The 23931-nt window shown below is 37.0% G+C and overlaps 1 protein-coding gene and 1 long non-coding RNA gene across 4 annotated transcripts in view; both read right to left on the bottom strand.

Moving 5' to 3' along the window:
* Positions 1 to 23931, bottom strand: part of LOC137757260 (uncharacterized) — a 399943-nt gene that overhangs the window by 328568 nt on the left and 47444 nt on the right. The gene's annotated exons all lie outside the window — the stretch shown is intronic.
* On the bottom strand, positions 13862 to 14359 carry LOC137757252 (oligosaccharyltransferase complex subunit OSTC-like). Its single transcript, XM_068533937.1, has one exon. It carries the CDS (start codon positions 14351 to 14353, stop codon positions 13904 to 13906), a length of 450 nt encoding a protein of 149 aa, XP_068390038.1. The 5' UTR covers positions 14354 to 14359; the 3' UTR covers positions 13862 to 13903.

Genomic DNA, 23931 nt, shown 5'->3' with positions numbered 1-23931 from the left:
AGAATCCGATGAAACAATCAAAGGAATGCTCAAACAAAAGTCATTTTTAAAACTGCTTTAGGTAGACCCAGAAGCCTATCCACACATTTAAATTCAATTTAGTAGCTGTATGTTAAGTTCTGTATTGTTGTAACATAGAGCGTAGCATGAGAAAGAGGTGGTGAAAGATGAATGACAGATGGTGACAGATGTTTGTAATGAATGCCAAGGAGTTTGGACTTCGGCCTAAGAGAAGTAGGAGCCACTAAAGAGTTTTAAGAAGAATGACCTAGTCAGATTTTCATTTCACTATATAGCAAACTGATTGGAACTGGGAAACCTAGAGACAGAAAACCACTTAGGATATTTTGAGTATAAACTGGGAGAGAGATAACAGCTCTCTAGCCTAAACTGGTAGCAATGGCAATAAAGGAATATGCATATTCTAGAAAATATTTAAGAGGTAGAATTAGCAAATCTTTGTGAGTGAAGGAAAGTGAAGGATTCAAAGGAGTCCATGATGATGTCTAGATTTCTGGCTTGGCCAGAGGAGTTGACACATTCAGTAAGACAGGAAATGCAGGAGTGGAGCAGGCTGGGAGTTAAGGAAAGAGGCTGAACTCAGTTATGATTATGCTGGGTTTAGTACCTATGGAACATCAAAGAGAAGATCTAGCAGGTAGTCAATATTTGGGTCAAATACTCAGGAGGGTTCTGGATTGAAGATAATGATTTTGGAGTAAGCATGGAGATAGTAACCAAAGCCACTGAAATGGGTGAGGTCACACAGGAAGAGTATACCGAGGTAGAAGAGAAAGGAACCTAAGAAAGAACATTTAAGAAAGGAAAAGGCAGAAGGAAGGAAAAAGGAGACAAAGAATAAGAAACCAGATAGAAGGAAAACCTTCTTGGAATGTGGTGCCAAGAAAATGAAGTATTTTGAAAAGGTGGAAATAGTCAACATAGTCAAATGCTGCTAAAAGGCCAACCAAATAAGAATTGAAAAATGTCCATTGGATTCTTAATTACAGGTATTTAGGCTGATTGAACTTGTCCCACAGCTCACTGATGATCAGTTTATTTTTTTTTATTCGCTCATTTCTCTGTTTCTGTTTTAATCATTTCAATTGCCATGTCTTCAAGTTCACTAATATTTTTCTTCTGAAACATCTAATCTGTTGTTAATCCCATCTGTGATGGTGAATTTTATGTGTCAATTTTGCTAGGCTATGGTGCCCAGTTGTTTGGTGAAACACCAGTCTGGATATGTTGTGAAGATATTTTTTAGATGTGACTGACATTTATTTATCATTAGACTCTGGGTAAAGCAGATTACCCTCCATAATGTACGTGGATCTCATCCAATCAGTCGAAAACCTTAAGAGAAAAAAAACTGAGGTCCACCAAGTGGGAAGGAAGAAGGAATTCTGTCTCCATTCTGACTTTAACATTAACTCCTACTGAAATGTCTAGCCTGGCAGCCAGTCCTGATGATTTCAGACTTGCCAGCCCCCACAATCACGAGCCAGCGCCTTAAAATAAATACACACACACACACACACACACACACACACACACACACACACAGCCTATTGATTCTGTTTCTCTGGAAAACCCTAATTAATATACCATCCACTGCACCTCACACATTACTGTTTTTATCTCTAGAAGTTCCATTTGGATCTTTCCTATACCTTCCATCTACTTAACTTTTTGAACATATGAAATGCAGTGACAATAATGATGTCCTACTAGTTATAGCATCTATATCAGTTCTGGATTGGTTTCAGTTGATTGATTTTACTTCTCATTATGGGTCCACTCTGTGAATTTTGCCTTGTTGGGTGCTTGGTATTTTTGTATGCCTAGAAATCTCCTTGAGCTTTGTTCTGAGTGTAGTTAAGTTTCTTGAAAGCAACTTGATTCTTTCAGGTCTTGCTTTTAAGATGTGTTAGCTGAGGTCAAAACAGTACTTAGCCTAGAAGTAAATATAATTGAATTTGGTAATTGATTTGAAGTTGAGGTAAGGGAGGGAAAATGGTCAGACGACTCTGAAGTTCTCAACGTAGATGAGCGAGAAATAAAGATTCCAGAAACAGAGGATAAGAAAGACCATCATATCTGAAAAAAGTTTAGTTATGATAAAGAATACATGAAAATAGTAAAAAGAAAAAATCAAATCCTGTGCTTATAAAGAAACCTGAGAATCTCCTATTCTGCCCCTCCTCCTTTCCAGAGTCCATAGGCAAATTTTGTTAACTGTTTCTGTATGGGTTCTTCTGGTAGCTAATCCCACAATTCTAAATAATATCTGCATCTCTCTTTTCTTTACTTACAATCTGAGGTGCCATTTACTGACTCTCTGCTATGAAAGGCTTGGGCTCACTTACACAAAGCTTCTCCCCTCCTGTGTCCCATACACTGATAGCTATCAATATATTGTTATTCTTAGCTCTTCCACGGGTTACTTTGGTAGCTATTCAATAGGTCCAATGTTAACTACCTCTGGGACTCTCAAAGGAAAGTATTTCTAGCATCACAGTACAATAGATTTTCTTTTCTTTTATTATATCAAGTGCTTAAAATCAAGCCATATTTTGATTAGCTTCATTATTAAGTATGGTATAATTTTTCAGCTTTTGGGGATTTTTCCTAGAGTTTCTGAATACTTTTCATTTTTCTTAGAAAAGGGTTTGGGCGATTACAAACCTTCATTATATCCTCACATTTATCTTGCCTTCCTTTCAATTCTTTGGTTTGTTACATACAGTTTAGTTTTCTTCTGGAGACATCCAGTCCAGAACTTTCTGCTTTCATGCTTCAATATGGCTGAGTTTCTCCCTTGTCCTGCTACAGAGTCCAGGGAATTCCCTTATTTTTTCAGTTTGGGGACAATATTTCCTGGATCCTATGTATTTCTCTTTCTTGGTTTTTCCCAATGCTCAAATTTCTCTCTTATCCTTCATCCTCCAGTCCTGCGGGATTTTTCTTCAGTATCTGAACATGCCATGTTCTCTCTTAGCCTGGAGTCATCAAAACGCTCCTGCCTCTGCCAGGAGCACTTTCCCATTCACTTGTTGTAGCTAAGTCCTGTTCACATTTGGGGTCTCAGTTTAAAAGAACACTTGCTCTGTGATGTTTTATAACCCTCTCTTCTCCTTCCCTGCCCGTATCATTTAGACTCTGCCGCTCTTCTGCGGAAGCCACAAAACACTGAACTTTCCCTGTCATAATACTTTTCACTGTGTATTAAATTGCTTATAAACTCAAAGCAGGCAAGAAACTATTTTTACCTTATTTTCAGAGTTGCTGCCTGATAACCATGGCACTTAATAAACAACTAATATTTTTACATAAATGATCTAATGAATGAGTAAAAGATACTCTACAATCGAAGAATAGTTAAATAACTGAGGTTAGACCAACTTAATGAAATGTCCTAGTCATTAATATGGTAATTTTTAAAGGATGGATAATCAAAAAATACATGATATATGTCAAACTTGTAAAAAAATACACTTTGACTGAAACAATATAAAAGAGTTAGCAGGTTTATCAGTATTTTCCACTTTTACCCTCAACCTTTCTTTAAGTTAATGCTTTCAAATGCAGTTTCAATGCTCTTAACATAGTTAAGCAATTATAAAATAAATATACCCTGTGAATTCTTAGATAGTTATAAATATTTATAAGTATAAAAATGTAAGAATAAAATAAAGCAAACTAGGATTTTTCTTTTAAACATTTATAGTTTTGATTGAACCTCAATAATGAAAGAAGTTTGGGAGTATCCATTATTGAGATATCTCTCACATTTTCCCATAGTAAGCCTTTAAAAAAATTTTAATATAAACACTGCTCTAAACACTATGATATGTTGAACTATTAAAATACTCTTCTAATTCAAACTTTCCTGAAATTTCTAGAAGGAAGGAAGGAAGGAAGGAAGGAAGGAAGGAAGGAAGGAAGGAAGGAAGGAAGGAAGGAAGGAAGGAGGGGTAGAAAGACAATAGGAGTAAAGGAGAAAATTAGCAGGTTCGAATTCTTAAAAAAATAATTATGTAAATAAGTATCATTCTGCAATTAAATATAAAGTTTTTGAATCTTAAATAATATTTTAAAATATTTTCCTTATAGTGACTTTTTAGCCACTTAGCACTTGACTCAGACAAGCACTTAGCCTTGGTTAAGAGTAGCTCACCACAACAAGAGCTGGAATGCTTGACATGCACTTGCAATGGCATGTGCAGTAAAGTCCATCAAAGGGGTCAAAGGCAATACCCAAAATCAGAGTGATGGGCAAGGGTAAGTAGTGTAGCAAACACAGTCTAAGCATATAGCCAAGTTGGCTGAATGAATTGCAAAAAGAACCAAAATGTAAACCAAACCCAAACCTGGATCCCAAATCAGAATGAGGGCCAAGTCAGGCATGAAGGAGGCATAGGCTGAGGACCTGTGGACAATATGGGCAGGACTGGGCTTCCCTCCTCCCTTTCTGAGAAGGAGTGTCTTTTCCCCATCCATGGACACATATGGGTTACTTAGATATTATAAGCCTAGAGTTTAGTTGTTGGCCAACCTACTTCAGAAAAGACAATTCTAATCTTCTACACTTAATCATAATGTTATGTGTACCTTCATTTCAAGGAAAAGATATCAAAACTATTAAAATGCTGAGTAGGTCTCCAAAGTCATAATATGAGCCAAATTTGAACCAGAGTATAAGATCAATTTCCTCATTCCTAGCATCATTACATCTGCCCGTTATGCTGCTTCCCATCAAAATGATTTAAAGTAATTCTTTTTTCCCCTAATGCTATGCACCACTGATGCCACATAAATCTCAAGGTAATATTAGAGTTATATTTCTTTTCAGAATGTAAAGGCAATCTCTAGTTTATAGCAGATGGAAAAACAATATTAAATGACAGTTTTATTTTAAGTTAAAAAGATAAGCCCTACATATTACTTTTATTCTTTTCTTTTTCTTTTTTTTTTTTTTTTTTTCTTTTGGCCACACTGTATGTCTTGCGAGATCTCAGTTCCCCGACCAGGGACTGAACCCGGGCCATAGCAGTGAAAGCCCAGAATCCTAAGCACTAGGCCACCAGGGAACTCCCCTACATATTACTTTTATATTATTTTTACATATTTTTAAAATATGAGCTAAGTCTTAGCAACAATACAGTCTGGATCCCTGTATATACACAAACTCTTATATAGAGTACACAGCATAAAGGTTAACACTGTGGGCTTTAAATTCAAACACACAAATGTTTTAATCACCATTCTGAAAAACCATGTAATCTTGGGCAAAAGACTTAACTTCTTAAGTCATAGCTTCTCCATCCATTAAAGCGGGGATGATAACAGTAACTCCCTCAGAGGGCTGTTGTGAGGATTAAACGAAAAAGGTGCTTAAAAGCTTAGCACAATTCCTAACACTAGAGTTAGTGCACATTTTTTTTTTTAATAAATTTATTTTATTTTATTTATTTATTTTTGGCTGTGTTGGGTCTTCGTTGCTGTGCGCGGGCTTTCTCTAGTTGCAGCGAGCGGGGGCTACTCTTCATTGCGGTGCGCGAGCTTCTCATTGCGGTGGCTTCTCTTGTTGCGGAGCACGGGCTCTAGGCACACGGGCTTCAGTAGTTGTGGCACGCAGGCTCAGTAGTTGTGGCTCACGGGCTCTAGAGCGCAGGCTCAGTAGTTGTGGCGCACGGGCTTAGTTGCTCTGTGGCATGTGGGACCTTCCCGGCCCAGGGCTCGAACCTGTGTCCCCTGCATTGGCAGGTGGATTCTTAACCACTGCACCACCAGGGAAGTCCCTAGTGCTCATTTAATATGTACTAAAAATAGTAGTAATAGTACGCCTCAGGTTTATGGCAAGAAGCTCACAAGATGGAGCTGAGACTCTCCTCTGGGCTCTTCTGTTATGCTGGTATCCATGACATGGAACTTATGTCATATTTGAGAGCATGTCAGAGAGGATGGCTTGCTTCCCAGTGTTTTCCAGGAGCACTGGTGTTACACCACACACACAGCTTTGAAAATCTAAGCAGATTTCAAAGTTGCTTAAATAGCTTTCTTGGCCAAGAGTCATGTAAGTTGCCAATTGGCAACAGAATCATTTTCCACTCAAACTTGACAGCAGCAGGATTTAAACAGAAAACTGGGAGGAGGGCAAGGGAAGTAATATGCTTCCTTCCTCAAGGTAGTTTTGGACTCTTTGGCACCAGAGAAAAGTTTTAAAGATGAGAGAAATTTTGCATGAATATTACAGTATTTATTTGCAATGTATCAAAAATAAATTGAAAAGGAATAGCTAGTTGCCATCAGAACTCCCTTTCTACCGTTTTTTTTCATATTCTGTGAACTCTTTCTTAGAAGACATTGGAATTTCTTCATTTGGGTGCTCTAATTCAAGTACAGTGAACCTGGATTTTTTAATTAATTTATTTTTTATTGAAGTATAGTTGATTTACAGTGTTTCAGGTATACAGCAAAGTGATTCAGTTTACATATATACATTCTCTTTCAGATTATTTTTCCATTATATAAGATATTGAATATAGTTCCCTTTGCTATACAGTAGGTCCTTGTTGTTTATCTATTTTATATATAGTAGTGTGTATCTGTTAATCCCAAATTCCTAATTTATCCCTTCCCTCCTTCCCCTTTGGTAACCATAAGTCTGTTTTCTATGTCTGCAAGTCTGTTTCTGTTTCGTAAATAAATTCATTTGTGTCTTTTTTCATTAGTGAATCTGAATATTTTGAGTCAAATAAGAGTCACTGGACTTCAGTGATCCTGCAGAAGTTCTTCTCTTCCTTTAAAATATAAAATAGAACCCAAGAGCAAAATAAGTTTTTTCATATTCCCATTATTCTTGACAGTAAGAGAGTAAGAGGAATCAGGGTAAATGCCAATAGATATTTAAATCCTCTCTAAGAGGAACTCAAACTGATGGCATTCTAACTAATTAGGAAACTCGTAAGGATAAAGTTTCTACATGCTTCCTCAGAAAACACTATTCCAAAGTACTAACAGGAAATGTTTTCTTATTTGTATATACGTGGCTTAATTCCAAAAAAGATTTGAGGTAAGGCATAAAGATATATACAGTATACTGAGATTTTAAAAAAATAATAAATGAGGAAAGTAGGAAAAAAAATAAAAGAAATTGTAAGAAAAAAAAATAAAGACATCAGTGCTTAGTGTGGGCCATAAACTTGCTCTAAGCATCCTAGAAGTCAATAGAAAGAGCTGAATTATATTATTTGATATCTGTAAGATTAACAGCAACAACAATCATGTTCTCAAAAAAACTTAGCTTTTATCTAATATATTCCTCCTGCTAGGGTTTGTAACAGTTTCCTTATATTTGCTTGTAAACGAGAACACTATTACTCAGGCTATTGAGGGGAGAGAGAATGTTCTTATATTTCAGAGATTTCTACTGCCATATTTAGGGGGAAGATGTTACGATATCAACAAAATTAAATAAGTATACCTAGTTAAGACAAAGAACATCCAGTAAACATATTCTATAATAATATTCCCATGTGCAATTTTTAGCAATTGATGCTCCTTAAAAAAATTTGTAAGAAAGACTGTTTGGTTCCCAATGATGAAATGATTTACCATTAGATACTGTAAATCAGAGACTATTAGTTTTTTGTTTTTTGTTTTTTAAATTATTTATTTATTTATTTATGGCTGTGTTGGGTCTTTGTTTCTGTGCGAGGGCTTTCTCTAGTTGCGGCAAGCGGGGGCCACTCTTCATCGCGGTACGCAGCCCTCTCACTATCGCGGCCTCTCCCGTTGCGGAGCACAGGCTCCAGACGCGCAGGCTCAGTAATTGTGGCTCACGGGCCTAGTTGCTCCGCGGTATGTGGGATCTTCCCAGACCAGGGCTCGAACCCGTGTCCCCTGCATTGGCAGGCAGATTCCCAACCACTGCGCCACCAGGGACGCCCGAGACTATTAGTTTTATACTTCATATATGAACTATATGTCTGTGGTAGACAGAATAATGGCCCTCCAAAAATGTCCACGTCCTAATCCCAGAAACCTATGGAATGTTACACATCAAAAGGTACTTTGCAGATGTGATTAAGGAACTTGAGGTGGTGAAATTATTCTGCATTATCTGGATTGGTTTATATAATCACAAGGGTCCTTATAAGAGGGTGCAGGAGGGGCAGATTCAGACAGAGGAAGAGCAATCAAGAGATGGAGAGGCTGGAGCGATATAAGGAAGGGGACACAAGCCAAGGAATGCAGGTGACCTCTAGACACTGAAAAAGGCAAGAAAATGAATTCTTCCCCAAACCTTCCAGAAAGAATGCAGCCCTGCTGACACCTTGATTTTAGGACTTCTGACTTCCAAAACTATAAGATAATAACTTTGTGCTGTTTTAAGCTCACCAAATCTGTGGCAATTTGTTAGAGCAATAACAGGCAACTAATTCAATGACTACAAACTCAATATATTGATATTACTAATTGATTTCATGAATTTCTATCCAGGTATTAATAGTAAGCAAAAATGTATTACGCAGCCATAAAAAAGAATGAAATAACGCCATCTGCAGCAACATGGATAGACCTAGAGATTGTCAAACTGAAGTTAAGTCAGACAGAGAAAGACAAATATCATATATCGCTATGTGGAATCTAAAAAAAAATGGTACAAACGAACTTATTTACAAAACAGAGATAGAGTCACAGATATAGAAAACAAACTTATGGTTACCAAGGGGGGAATGGGGAGGGGAGGGATAAATTGGGAGATTGGGATTGAGATATACACACTACTATATATAAAATCTGATAACTAATAAGGACCTATTGTATAGCACAGGGAACTCTACTCAGTACTCTGTAATGACCTATATGGGAAACGAATCTAAAAAAGAGTGGAGATATATATATAAAACTGATTCACTTTGCTGTACACCTGAAGCTAACACAACATTGTAACTCAACTATACTCCAATAAATTATTAAAAAAAGAAATAATGCTCACTTTAAAACATATCTCCTATATTTTAGTTAAGCCACAAAATGAGCCCCAAGTATATCTAGATACTTTGAATATAACAATTTTCAAAATGTGCTTCCTAATACACTGGTTCTGTGGGATGTAAAAGGTGTTAAGCACAAACAAGAATTCTAAGGTCAAATAACTTGGAAAAACTATACTGTTTAATTGTAGAATAATTAAAATGATTTTTAAAAATTATCCCAGGAGTCTAGATTTACCAAGAAACTTTCTGGGTTATTCAAAGGATCCACATCAATCACCACTCCACTATCAAGAGCAGGTGGAAGATGAAGGCAAAGTAGTAGAATAAATGTACTTAATGATAGAATGAAAGTGTCCTTCCAGCTTTAGAAAATCTGGCTAATCAACTCTATTCCATACTCCTCAGCTCATACTCATGCAGCCACCTCTATAGTCCCTGTTCACGAGCACAAGGCCAGCTCAGCAAGAAGACTCTCAGATAACATAGCTGCTTCTTGGTGTCTCTGCCACCTGCCACTGACCTCATCCATGGGAGCTTGCCCAGGCTTTTATTTGGAGGAATGACACCCGAACTACTCACCAATCAAACTGAAAAAAGCAAGCCATTGACTTCACTCATTTAACCCAGTCCCTTGAACGTAATTCATCCTCCCAACATACTCCACCCGCCCTCGTCCAATTCTCTCCAACAACAGAGGGAAAGACATTTGCCAAGAATATAAGTTTAGTGGAGCACAAACCTCAATCATGGACATTGCAGAAACTTCAGACTTACTCCTAAGGAACAAGATTTCCTGGGGAACAGAAAAATGGCTTCAAAGCTTGTCAACAAGAGCCAAAGCTTGGTCTCTCATAAATGCTAGAGTAAATATTTTAACAGATCTCTTCACTGTAGAGCTAATGAGTACCATGTATCTTTTAGAGAAAAGGAAAACAGTATGGTGTTTTTCACATATTTATGACCCAGGAACTTTCTTCTCTGGAACATCTACAGAAAAACACTTGGAAAACAATTTGCTAGTTATATATGAAATTTCCTAATGTCAGTCAATTCCTTTGAGGATTATTGTGTGAAAAGTGAAAAATAAAGAGCCCATGTAAAAAATTCTACATGGGCAATTTGAGAATTCATTATGGTCAAATAACAAGGTAAAGAAGCTTATTTCTAGATATCAGGCAGGAGATTTGGGCCCTTACTGATGAACTGCTATGCCAGGCTAACTGAAGTAAGAATAGCCTAAGAATGCTCAACTGTCAGGCAAACGATTAAGGCAGAAATTGAGGTCATGAGGCCAAGACAGAATCAGAATCAAGGAGGTCAACGTTTGGCATGAAACTGACACAGTTAATAGAAAGCCAGGTCACCCAAAGTCACCCCTACCTGCCAACTCAAATACGAAGCACAGAAGCTAAAACAACATGATTCAAAATCAGTACCTCAGCATCACCCCAACTACTAAAAGTTAAAAATGTAGGAAAAAATATTTCAGGCAAAATAAATAATGTGCTGAGAAATAACTGTCATTATTATTATTTTTTTTAAAGAAGATCTTTTTCTTTTTTTTTTTTTATTTATGGCTGTGTTGGGTCTTCGTTTCTGTGCGAGGGCTTTCTCTAGTTGCAGCAAGCGGGGGCCCCTCTTCATCGCGACGCGCGGGCCTCTCACTATCGCAGCTTCTCTTGTTGCAGAGCACAGTCTCCAGACGCGCAGGCTCAGTAATTGTGGCTCACGGGTCCAGCTGCTCCGCGGCATGTGGGATCTTCCCAGATCAGGGCTCGAACCCGTGTCCCCTGCACTGGCAGGCAGATTCTCAACCACTGCGCCACCAGGGAAGCCCAATGTCATTATTTTTTAAAACCATAGAAAATAGCCATAAAGCGAACAGTCGTTCATCTACTGGGAATTCCATAGGCCTTTGGCCCAGAATAACTTCCTTACTTATAATCACCTTGTTTTTCCTGAAGAACTTTTAAAAATGCTATTTCTGGGAACTTTCCAAAAAAGCAGCATAAGAAATTTTTTTTCCACAGAAAGTTACCAACCAAACTTCCCCGTTTCACAATAATTTTAAAAGTTATCCACCAAATTTTTATATTCCAGGAAGAAAAACATAATCATAAACATTTTTTTTAACTTAGAAAAGCCTATAAACACCCACAACTACACACACTAACACACAAAACCCAAATTACTGTAACACAGTATAGTCTTATGAAAAGAAACTTCACAGCACAGGGCAGCCATCGTTCTTAGATGAGCTTATCTGTCTTTTGGTCATCAAGATGATGTAATTATATCACTTATATTACTTATGCTTTCACAAAAGACACTTTAGATATGATCACAATAATTAATATAGTTTGTCATTAAAACTCATTCATTCAACAGATATTTATTGAATGTTTTCTCTAAACAAGGAGGTAACGATGGTGAATACTAATCTATCTATGTGTCTATCTCATAATTTCATGCATTTAATTCCTCTCCCCACAAATATAAAATTACTGGTGACCCCAAAAATAGTATTTTATAGTTATGCATCTTTAATTCTTTATGGAGATACATAAAGGGAAGATAACTTTTCTAAATCTTAAAGTGAGACAATCCTTTTAAATCGTGTATTCTGGGAGGTTTACTATATTTTTATACAGTTTTGGAGGACATGCTTTCTTAAAATGTTGAATTAGTTTACCTTTTTTCTGAGGTTTATGGGTGGTACATAATTTGGTCAGGTATTTTGAGACTAAAGAAATAATTTCAAAGAGAAAAAAAGCAGTTTAATGCATGCTTTCCTAGTAAAAAGCTCTAATTTTAAAAGGCATTTGTTTTTTTAAAAATCAAAGTAAATCTGCAGAGGTTTTGTTTAAAAATATGCCTAGATTTACTTAATGTTAAAGTTTGATAGCATTTCCACTTGATAAAGCATTTTAGCAGAAACACCATAAAAGCAGCCATGAAAACTGAAATGATACATTGAGACCTGGAATATTTTAAAAGACAATTGCCTAAATAAAAGATTTTTCAGTAGCTAGACAAACAGCTTTATTTGTAAAAAGGAAACTGTTTCCCAAAGAAATAACAGGAATGAACCCTGAATTCTTACAACTCAAAATCATTTTTCTAAAAGTGTTGTGGTCTTGACCCTTAATATGATGATTAGACTAGATTTTTTGTAAAGTATTATAACTGTTGATTTAATAGACTCAAATTTCTCACAACTGGTTATCTTTTTAATGTAATGTCTTATATTACATAAGTAATCTCAGTACACAAAGAGGGAGCATTGCCACTATTTGTAGAAGCAGTTAAAAGATAATATTATGTAATTTAAGCAACATTTTCAGGCAAATCTATTAACAACCAACACAGTTATTTCTTACTATGTAATCAACATTTGCATTAGAGATAAAAATATTATCCCTTCTCCTGTGATTCCTTAGTACCGAGGATTCAGTACAGTTTTGTTTTCTGTTTTTTTTAATGTGTTGGCTTGAAGGAAGTTTTATTTTTTATCTTTTGGATGAGTAAAATTATCTTAATTCCAAAAATTACTCATTGTAAAGAACTGTGTGCATTAAGAGTGATTTCCTTAAAAATAAAGTTATTTGGACATGAAATTTTTGTGGAGAAACTGGATTAAGTCTACAGCTCATTCAGTCTAGTAATTTACAAACAACATAACATGCTATGGGGAAAAGACATAATTTTTCTCTATATTACTATTCACAACACACACATGAGGAAACTGAAATTGAGAGATGTTAAGTAACTAGCCCAAGATCATATAGTTTGTGAACAGCAGAACTGGGCCTCAACCCCCTGGGCCTTTCCAACAGACTGGGACCACCAAAATTTCCTGCTTCACTTCACAATGAACATCCAATTTCAATGTACTCTAAAAATAAACAAAAACACAGAACACATTTCTATAAACCAGTTATGCTCAGCTTTGCAAAATCATTATTAGAAGTATTTATGTCTTCTCAGGCTAGGAAAATATTTCATAATTCATTAAATTTTTGTTTTAGTAAACTACTTTAAGCATAAGTTTTCTTTCAGGAAAAATATACACACCCTAATTCATATACATAGAAAAGGCAAGTTAAGAGAACTAAACACGTATTCCAAAAAAATCCACACAGGATAGAATCTCTAGTCCCAATTTTAAGCCTCCCATCAGACAAAAAGCTCTTACCCAACCACTGATTCTCATGCCTATTGAATGATGTCCTCCCCAGGTCAAACCTCTTGGCCCTACAGTGTGGGTCACAGAGGCAAGTTCAAGGGCACCAAAGTGGGAGAAAACTCTCTTCAGTAATATTCTTTTTAAAAAATACTGATTTTTTAAAATTTAAAAGAAACAGAAAAGCATTCTATATATAAAGAATAACTTCCCTTTCCCTTTTATTCAGAGGTTTGTCATGCTTACTCCAAGAATAAATTAAGCATTCCCATTATCAAATATTTAGGGCTTCATTTAAAATTCTTTTTTGTGTTTGTAGTAATTCATATTCAGGCAGATTCCAGGCCCTCAAAGCAGCATGAATTCATTTTTTTTTAAGGGGTTTGTAAAAAATAATCACTTTACTCAATATTATAGTTGTAGAAATGAAGTATATTTTCTTTAAGAAATAAAAAAAAGAAGAAAATGCCACTTAACATCGTTGGTATGTCAGTATAGGCCAGCAGGAAAAAATACTGATAAGCTTGTCTCTTTGATACCAAGAAGACATTCTAGTCCAAGCTATAATACGCTTCTTATGTTTTCACTAGATGTTTCTTTTCTGCTGCTTTTCATCCTTTTCCATATTTCATATCAGAGGAGTGGTACAGCCTTGAAAACGTCATTAACAGGAGCAAATTCAGTGTCCACTGATTTCTTCTCAAAAGGCACTCTAACCCATCAGATAGCCCGGCAGTTTCATTCTCATGAATACTCTAGCCATGAAAAAATTCAATAGGACACAGATGAATCCAATGAATAGAAGGAGAAATCTATTGAGTTTGGGAATGTTTGGTGCATTGGATCGGTCCAGGATTATGAAACCTAAACCTCCCATTGTAAACAAGAAGCTGGATGCGAGTCCTTCCATAATATATTGTCCATTTACTCTGCAGGCCAAGAAAGCTACTGGTCTCTGATGCCCATGTTCATTAGTCATGGAGCTGACACTTGGAGGTTCGACAATAACATCATAAATGATTCCTCCAGTGATGAGGAAGTAAGACAACACCACCAGAGCGTACACTGTCATGGCTGAGGGCATGTGCACCCAGGGCGGCTTCTTCAGCTTCAGGATGGGACATTCGAGCACTAAGAACAGGACTCGGTACAAACTCTCCATGTTGGTGGCGGCAGGGTCAGCTGTTGGCCGCCAGCCCCATGCGCCACCCTGGAACAGGCATGAATTCATTTTTAAACCAATTTCCTTGTTTTGCAGAAAGGCAGAGAAGTCCAGACTATTTGTGTAATGACATTTTTCTCATTAACAAAGGCTTTTAAATAAATCTACTTCTGTTTTCCTAGTAATCCTAACACTTTTAATATGATGCTTACTTCAATTTCTAAAGAATCTGATACAAAAGGTAGTGTGGGTTCATCAACCTACCCTGGCCTCCTCTTCACCTGTTTAGATTCTTCTGTCCCTTACAGATTAAATTCCCTTATCACCACCACCTCCCAAAGGCCTCTGCTAACTCCGCTAGGTTGGAATAGGTGTCCTTCCAACCTGCCATTATAGCATCCTAGGGAAAAGCTCTGTGGTAGCATACTGCACTATGATAATAATATCTTTACATGCTTGTCCCCACTTATAGAAAGTAAACCCATGTAAGGCAGGAATCTTATTCGCCTTTTAATTGCATTTAATAAATACTTTTGGAGGAAAGGAAGATAAAAAAAATCAAACACATTTCCTTTCCTTCACTTCCCCTTTCCTCTTCTTCCTTTCTTTTCTGAACAATTCAGACCATTATTATGTGGGGCAGGACAAGACTGGCATCAAGGTGTAAAACCCAAGCAGGGTGAGGAAGATATCCAGGTAGGAGGGCTCCAAGCCTGAGAGTCAGTGAGGTGAGGAAAGCATTCATGTGAGGGGTTGACTTGGGGCAGGAAGTCAGAAGCCAAGTGGAGTGACACAGGGGTCCCTGCAGGAAGTACACAGTATCAGAGCCACAGCAGAGAAAAGAAGGAGTCCATAGATTGTGGTAGCTCAGTGTGAAGTCAGAGCCCAAAGAGAGTGGAGAGAGCATCCACTGAACTCAGGGCATCAGAGCTCTAGCTGGGAGAGGGGGTGGCCACATGGAGTGGAGTGGCACCCTGGATGGGGTTTCAGAGCCCAGCAGACTGAGGAGGGCATCCCTGCAGAGGGTCTGAGCCTGAGTGGAGTGATGAGGGCATCTGTGCAAGAGTGGAGACCCAATGTGGGGATCAGAGTACCTAAGCCAGTGAGGAGGACAAAAGGGGTGACAGTCAGAAGCAGGAGTCTGAGCCTACACAGACAGAGGAAGGGCTTATAGGCCGGGGGCGTGATGTGAGGTGTGTCTGAGCACTGTGAGAAAGGCACTTGCACGGGTGTTAAGGAGACTCTGGCCAGGCCCCTTCAGTGTTGGACACTAAGACCTGGCCTGGGGTGTTGGAACACGGGTTGTGGTGTGAGGCATCCACACAGGAAACAATGACACTGGTTACATACTGGGGGGTTGAACAAGCAAGTAATCCTGAACAAGGACATAGTAATGATAATGGGAGTCAAGTTTCTTACTATGGAGGAAGAGAAACAAGTACAGAAGGGGCCAAAACGAAAATGAATCCTGAGGAATTTTGTTTTGGAATCTAAATTCATCTGCAAGAGCTAATGGGCAAGTATAGTTAAAATTGTTCTAAATTTAAAAATAACATGAAGAATTGATTAATAGCAGCGGTCCCCAACCTTTTTGGCACCAGGGACTGGTTTCGTGGAAGACAATTTTCCACAGACCGGGGTGGCGGGGGGGTGGTTCAGGCAGTAATGCGAGTGATGGGAAGAGGCAGGTGAAGCTTCGCTCACTTGCCTGCCACTCACCTCCTGCTGTGCAGCCCGGTTCCGAACAGGCTGCGGACCGGTACCGGTCCACGGCCCAGGGGTTGGGGACCCCTGATTAATAGCATATTTTAAGTATATTGATTATAGTATATTTTTAATAATATTAAAATGTAGATATTATATAGTGTATTAGTCTTAGTATATTTAAAATTTTGATATAAAGCTTCAAAAGTATCAGTGGAGAGAGAGGATAATTCACTAAAGGTGGTAGATCCAAACCCTGGGAGACCTAGGGTGGCTCCACCTTCTTCCCACTGCCCCTCCTCTCTGGCCACACTCCCTGCCCCCATGGTACAGGATAGGTATATAAAGTGGGTCCCCTCACCACCTCTTGCTGCAGCATTCTCCTCATCCAGGAGAACACCTTCTGATAAGGTACTTAAACCCATTCATCTGGCTTCATGTCCAGTTGTCCCACAGGATGCTCACACATGGCTGCCATTCCTATAAAGCACAGGAGTACAGGCTGACTCCTGCGGCCTCCTGTCTCTGCTCATTGTCTCTCCCCAGTTCTCCTGTTCAAACAGGACAGGGAGTAAATCAGCCAGTCAGCTGCAAGCCAACTGTTCTTGCAGAATCCCCATTCTCTACAAGCAATTCACTTGGGAGCCAAATATAACCTTCCTCTCTCTCGCCCTGCCTTCCTCTCTCCGTAGAGTTCTCTTACATAAACCAGAAGAGCCTATAGTTAGAAGAAGGGGCTAATATATGGTTGGGAGGTGCAGATCTGGTTTGAGTCCTGGAGGGATTGTCTCACTCCAGCTCTGTTTAGAATATGAGATACTGGCTGTCCAGTGTGTCCTTGGTTTTGTCCCCTAGTCAAGAGCAACAGAAAAAACCCCACTCAAAATCCTAATACATACACTAATGCAAAGGAAAATGTCACATGAAACTGGTGACCATGGTTAAAATCTAGTAGGGGACTGACTGTCACAGGAAACCATAAAAAAAGGGAACTTACAAGGGTACGTCTGAATCTTTTCCAAGACTATATTCACATATTATTTGTGTAATTTAAAATAAATCAAAAGCAATGAAAAATTTAAAAACTAATTATTAACAGCCAAAAAAAAAACATAATAGTGAATATAAATCACAATGGGCTTTGTCACCATAAAATCAATGAAGAAAATTAAAAGATGAATAATTTGCTCATATAAAGTAAATAAATTTATATATGCTTATCTCATATAAATAGATTTATTAAAACCCTAATGGTTAAATGAGCTAGAAACATGAGTTAACTATTCATAAAAGACAAAAAATAATTGTCTATCTAAGTTTGAAAATAAACCAATATCTATTGCTTGCCTCGGGGTATTGGATTACTGGCGGGGTTTCTTCCCTTCTTTTTTCTTATAAAATTTGTACAATAAATATTTATCTCTTTATAATCAAGAGAAAAAAACTTTTAAAAAGCCCCTCTCATGCTATTCCCCACCCCAGAAAGTATATATGTGTATATATACCGAATATAAATTTTTGGTAAGAGAGTCCCAATACTAGTGAAGTAAACAGAGAGCAGTATAGAAACTAAGAGCCCAATATGTAAACCTAATGATTTATCCTTTTCCCAGAGAAGCAAATATTTTAAAACAGTTTTAATCCATCTGATGGATTATAATTGATTTTATACTTTTAAAAAAGTCACTAAATCTTTATTACAGCAGTCTTACAAGAAACATCAACACATACAAAGAAATTTAAAAGTTGTTGAGTTAAACAGTAAGTATGGTTTTTTTATAATTTTACAACTTTCTATAAACTATTTCCTATAGCTTCTTAGTGAGAAAGAAAATTGTTTTCCTCTGGCCTTCAACAACTCTGACACTTAATATACCTTGTTTTTCACTTTGAAACTTTATGTGCTTTTTCTGCCCTCACTTAATTTCTATATGAGGGGATCAGCTACTAAAACCAAAAATATCAGAAATTCCAAAATTAAAATGTTAATTTGTTTATAGAGTAAGTATGATGAAATCTCAATACATTCATTACAGTCATGAAACATGAATAACTTTACAGAGTATATTTCCCCAAGAATAAGTGAACTATAATTTTTTTTAACTTCTATAATGTACTTTCTTTTAAAAAGAAAAATGCACTAAGCTTGTAGAGCTAGTCTTGTGTCTAAAATTAACCCATGAATCAACTAGCCAAATACAAGAGTATGGCCTATATCCATGTAGAGAATTTTCTTCAAAAAGCTAACCCATAAAGAAATCAAACACCAAGACACTTGCATCAGTCGGGCCAGCTCCCTGCTCTAACCAAGGAAAGCTGAAAATGGAAGCAAGAAGCAGTGATCAAACACAAGACATGGGAGCACTCCTATGAATACTAATGAAGAATCCTGACTTACTCCCAAAAGCATTCTTTGACAATTCAAAGGCATGAAACCTGCCCATCAATTCAATCTTTCTATCCCTGCAGCTGGTAAAACCCTATCAACTGAAAAATGAACCATAAATTGTATATTTCTTGAAGCAAAGATAGAATCAAAGGAAGCAATGTAGTTTTATGATACCATTTTAATAGTGTGAACCAATCTTGAGTTATCCTTTTTAATTAAATCAAAAAGAATCAAGATGGTTTTAACCTAACATGAAGTTAAATACTAGGTAACAGATATATTGACACATTTATTTTTTAAAGAGTGGGAAATTTTACTATTTTTTCCACATTTGAAAGTATTGCTTTCATTATTTAAGTGTGGACTCAACTTCATCAAAACTGAAGAGGTTAAACAGGGTAGTATTAAGCAAACTCTTCTTAGTGAACTGAGGAATACCTCATCCAATTCTACTTAGAGCCTGTTAAAGAGGAGTTAGAATTTTAGCAAGCTAAAAATTTGTCACGTAGAAAATAGCAAGCAGTTCTCCCCAGAGACCTGTGGGCACTGGACACTTACTTAATGCGAGTGCGCATCGTGCCCCTGATCCCAGTGGGAAGGCTCACAGACATGACACGTTCAGTGCCAAAGCAAGGGCTCTAATTAGCGAAGGGTTCTGTCTGACAGTCAAGGGCTTAACCTTCATTGGGAAATAATGAGCCAGACAATGTTTGAAGTCTCCATGTAAGATTTAGAGAAGAATGGGGGTGCTGAGAACTGCCTTAAATGTGCTAAACTGACAGACACAGGTGACCAAACAATGAACAGCACACTTGACAAAGAAGGAGAAAATATTTGGTATATACTGGCGACCTCCAGAGCAGCATTCCTCTTTTGTCCCTGAATTAAGATGAAACAATATAATAGGCCATATTATTTGGTTGAGTTACTTTAAAGAAAATAGAAGACTTGGTGGAGGAGATACATTTTCTGAAAACGTTTCTCAGATATCAACTTTTATGTAAGGGAACATCTGGGAACTTCTCTGAAGATCAGAGACAAATCTCAGTTTAAAGGCTAAAAGTTCATTAGCATACACAAACACTCAGTGGTTAGAATTACCTAGAATGACGTTCAAGCCAAGGACCCAAACTCTAAGTAAATGAGAACATATCCTTCTTATCTTCTAATCTAAAAAATTACTACTGCTCCCAAAAGTTTCTTGCATACATGATTTTTAAAATTCTTTTCCATTATAGTTTATTACGGGATACTGAGGATAGTTCCCTGTGCCATACAGTAGGACCTTGTTGTCTATTTTATTTATTTTTTTAAATTTTTAAATAAATTTATTTATTTTTGCCTGCATTGGGTCTCCGTTGCTGTGCGTAGGCTTTCTCTAGTTGTGGTGAATGGGGGCTTACTCTTCGTTGCGGTGCGTGGGCTTCTCATTGCGGTGGCTTCTCTTGTTGTGGAGCATGGGCTCTAGGCATGTGGGCTTCAGTAGTTGTGGCACATGGGCTCAGTAGTTGTGGCTCACGGGCTCTAGAGCGCAGGTCCAGTAGTTTTGGCGCATGGGCTTAGTTGCTCCGTGGCGTGTGGGATCTTCCCAGACCAGGGCTCGAACCCGTGTCCCCTGCATTGGCAGGTGGTTTCTTAACCACTGTGCCAGTAGGAAAGTCCTGTCTGTCTATTTTATATATAGTAGTTTGTATCTGCTCATCCCAAACTCCTAATTTATCCGTCCCCAACTCCCTTTCCCCTTTGATAACCATAAATTTGTTTTCTATGTCTGTGAGTCTGTTTCCGTTTCATAAATAAGTTCATTTGTGTCATATTTTAGATTCCACATATAAGTGGTATCATATGGTATTTGTCTTCCTCTTTCTGACTTACTTACTTAGGCATACGTGATTTTTTACTCTTAACTGCACAAACTCTTAAAAGAGTAAAAACAAAAAATTTACTCTTTTTATTTAATGTAACTGAATCTGGGGGAAAAGTACTCATGTTTGACTGTTCACCAAAACAATACACATTCTTTGATAAACTAAGTAAATAACTATTAAATTAATCACTGGTTTTTCCTACTTTACCCACTCAATTTGTTATACCTAAATTAGCTAAGCCTTTTAGGATATTTATAAACTGATATATATATTTATAAATTCATATATATGTGTATATATATTCACAAACACACACACATATATATATATACAAGCTACATTATCTGGAAGAAAGCTACTAAATTTGAAAATCAACTGCTTGTAGAGAGTAAATATAAACATTGTAGAGCAACACAAGGTTTCAATTACATATTGAAGGTATAAATGTGTCTATATATATACATATATACTAATGTTTTACAAATTCTAGTAATGCTGAGTTGTCTTCCAGTATTTGTTTAGAAGGTATAAAAACTCATGGCTCAATAGTAAAATGCTAATTGAGTTTTGCTAAAAGATACCTCTTAAGAATTATAAGCCCCAAGTAAATAAAGTAATAAACCACTAATAATAATCTTAAAGTCCAGTAACTGGGGTTAAAATTTTTAAATGAAGAGCATTGCAAAGCAAATATCTGGCACAGGTACTAAAAAGGCAAAAAAGGCAAAAAAATCTGAATTCTGAAATACATCTGTCCCCAGTGATTTCAACTTTATGGAGCTAAGAGATTACAAATTGTACATTTGTTTTCCCAGTCAAGACACTGAGAATCAGGGTTTTTGTTTTCTCTAATAGAAATATTTCAAAATAGAATGCATACATAGACTGTGAAGAGGAAAAGAGAAATGCAAGACTTGAGTAGAGCTATCCTTGTTTCCTCTTCCTTCCCTTTTTGGACAGGCAAAAATTTTCTCTTGGGGCAGAACAGTCAAGGTTCTGCTGTACCATGACTCCAGGAAAAACAAAGGCACTTTATCTGCCCAATCTCTTGTCAGGTGAAGGGAGAATTATACTTGGTGAATTTTCAAAAGCAACCTGAGCCTTCTATCAGGCCTCAATGTTCAAAGATCTCATGGAACAGAGGTTCAGGTTAACCAGAAGACTGGGCAAATGACTTGGTGATTTTAAAAGGCACACTAATAGATGCAAGCTACATTATTTGGAAGAAAGTTACTAAATTTGAAAATCAATTACTTGTAGGGGGTAAATATAAACATTAAAGAGCATCACAAAGTTTCATTAGCTCATAGTTATAAAATCGGCTGTTGTAAATTTATACCATATATTTTGTTTGCCAACAGGTTTACCTGGAAAATATAAAGTATGCCTATTCGCGATCAAAGAAGGTGATAGCACTTATCACCTTCTAGCAGGGTGCATTGTTTTCTTATTTATTAACTACATATAATATCTTAAAATTAATAAATTATATATTAATTAATGTAACTATAGTATATTAATATATTATCATATTATTGATCATTATTTGTCTTCTCTGCTAGAATATAAGCTCTACTCTGGCAGAGATATTCATAGTTGTTCACCAAGCATGTAGAACAGTGCCTGGCACACTCCACAAAACTTGTGGAATGAATGAATAAAATATAAAAGTGAAAATTAAAAGAAGGAAATAACTCTACTGAAGATACTTTACAGTACAACAGAATCAGATAATAATTTTTAAAAATCATCTCCAGGAAGAGTTAATTTGTTCTCATTAAAGAAAAAGTGCCATACCACCAGGACCTCTAGCATCACTCTCAGCTGGAGAAAGCCTTCTCCATCATGGACACGTCTTAGCACAGGGGTCTCCCTCCCTAAAGACCTTTGGCTCTAGTTCACCACTCTCAGAATAGTAACCCCATACCTGGCTCTGGTACTTTCCATCTGAACTGATTCTACCATAAAATTTATACTGCCACTTATTCAAGGGAATAAACATGGATTAAATGTTTAGCCCCAAGGTCCTGGAAACAGATATGAATAAGAGTTGGAGCCAAAAAATTAGACATGGATTGAGACTATAAAGATTTCTATGTTCTTTCTGCTTATCCGAGCATTGAATTTTGAGGTAACCACTGAAAAGCACAACTGCAGCTTTTGGTTCAATCAGAATTTGATCATTAAATATCATTTAAGTATGAGCTATAGCTTTCCTGAAATATAAGGATAGCTCAAAATGTTTGGTAAGCTATAGATAACAATTGAGTGTATTAGACAACTCAGAAAAGATTGTGATGAATTTTGTGAAGGATAAAATTGAACCCCTTCTCCCTAATTACAACACCTCTCCATCTCAACATATACTGACTGCAACCCACACCCACACCCACAGTGTCACTACAAAAGAAAGTATTGCCTTGAAGATATCAATGACTTCCTTCTTGACAAATCCTCTTCTCAATGATTCTTTGGCCAGCAATTCATAATTTCTATTGTCTTAGTTTAGGTGGCATTCCACAATCCCAGATATTTTCCTGCTTTTACAAAGATCTGAGACATTTAACAGCACTCCTCACTAAAGTCATCCCATGGAGCTAAGTTTTCTCTTTTGCTCTTTTTCTTTTATTTCCATTGACAACTCACACATTTTTATAATATTACCTACTAGAGAGTGTGCTTTCTTAGAACAGTTATCATTCTGATGCTCAGTGAGTGTTCAAATATAGCTTTCTATTCAAAACAAGGTTTTTCCTTTTTTTCAAAAGTTCAAATAAAAACAAAAGTTTAAAAAAATGTATCTATCCTGCATTCTAAATAACTCATCTTAATGATTCTTCTTTTTATTGGCCAGGCTATTCCCTTCAATTCTCACAGCCACCGTATTAGGCTAGGTCCATAGCAAACTTGAAGTAAACATGTCTATTATAGGCTGAATCATATCCCCCGCACCCCTGCAAAATTCACATACTGAAGTTTTTACCCCTAGTACCTCACAATGTGTCTGCATTACAAATAGGGCCTTTAAAAAGATGATCAAGGTAACATGAGGTCATATGGATGGACCCTAATACAATATGACTGGTGTCCTTATATGAAGAGATGAAGACAGACACACACAGAGGAAAGACCATGTGATAACACTGGAAGAAGATGACAAAAGAGAGACCCTCAGAAGAAACCAACCCTGCCCACACCTTGATCTCATACTTCTAGCCTCCAGAACTGTGAGGAAATAAATTTCTATTGTTTAAGACACCGAGTCTGTGGTACTTTGTTACGGCAGTTCTAGCAAACTAATACAACATCCATCTCATTATTTGATTCATTAACTTGGCCAATGACCCCCTTGTTCTCTGACCACAGTAAATACCTAGCATGTTTTTCTCTTGGCTATGGGTTTTTGCCTCTTTATGCAATTTCCCTGATATAAAAGACACACATTAGGGGTCATTTCTGCTCCTCCTCTGCCCTTCCTTTCCATGTTCTCAATTATATCCATTACCATACTTCCCCTCAGTCATGCCACTCAAGATCAATTCACCCTAGATTTCCTCTTTAAATTAAAGCTTCCTCTATAAATCCATCCTTGCAATTAAAAAAAAAAAAAAAAACTA

Source organism: Eschrichtius robustus, chromosome 2, assembly GCF_028021215.1.
Source record: "Eschrichtius robustus isolate mEscRob2 chromosome 2, mEscRob2.pri, whole genome shotgun sequence".
NCBI classification, from domain to species: Eukaryota; Metazoa; Chordata; class Mammalia; order Artiodactyla; family Eschrichtiidae; genus Eschrichtius; species Eschrichtius robustus.
This window is presented reverse-complemented; position numbering and strand designations above follow the sequence as displayed.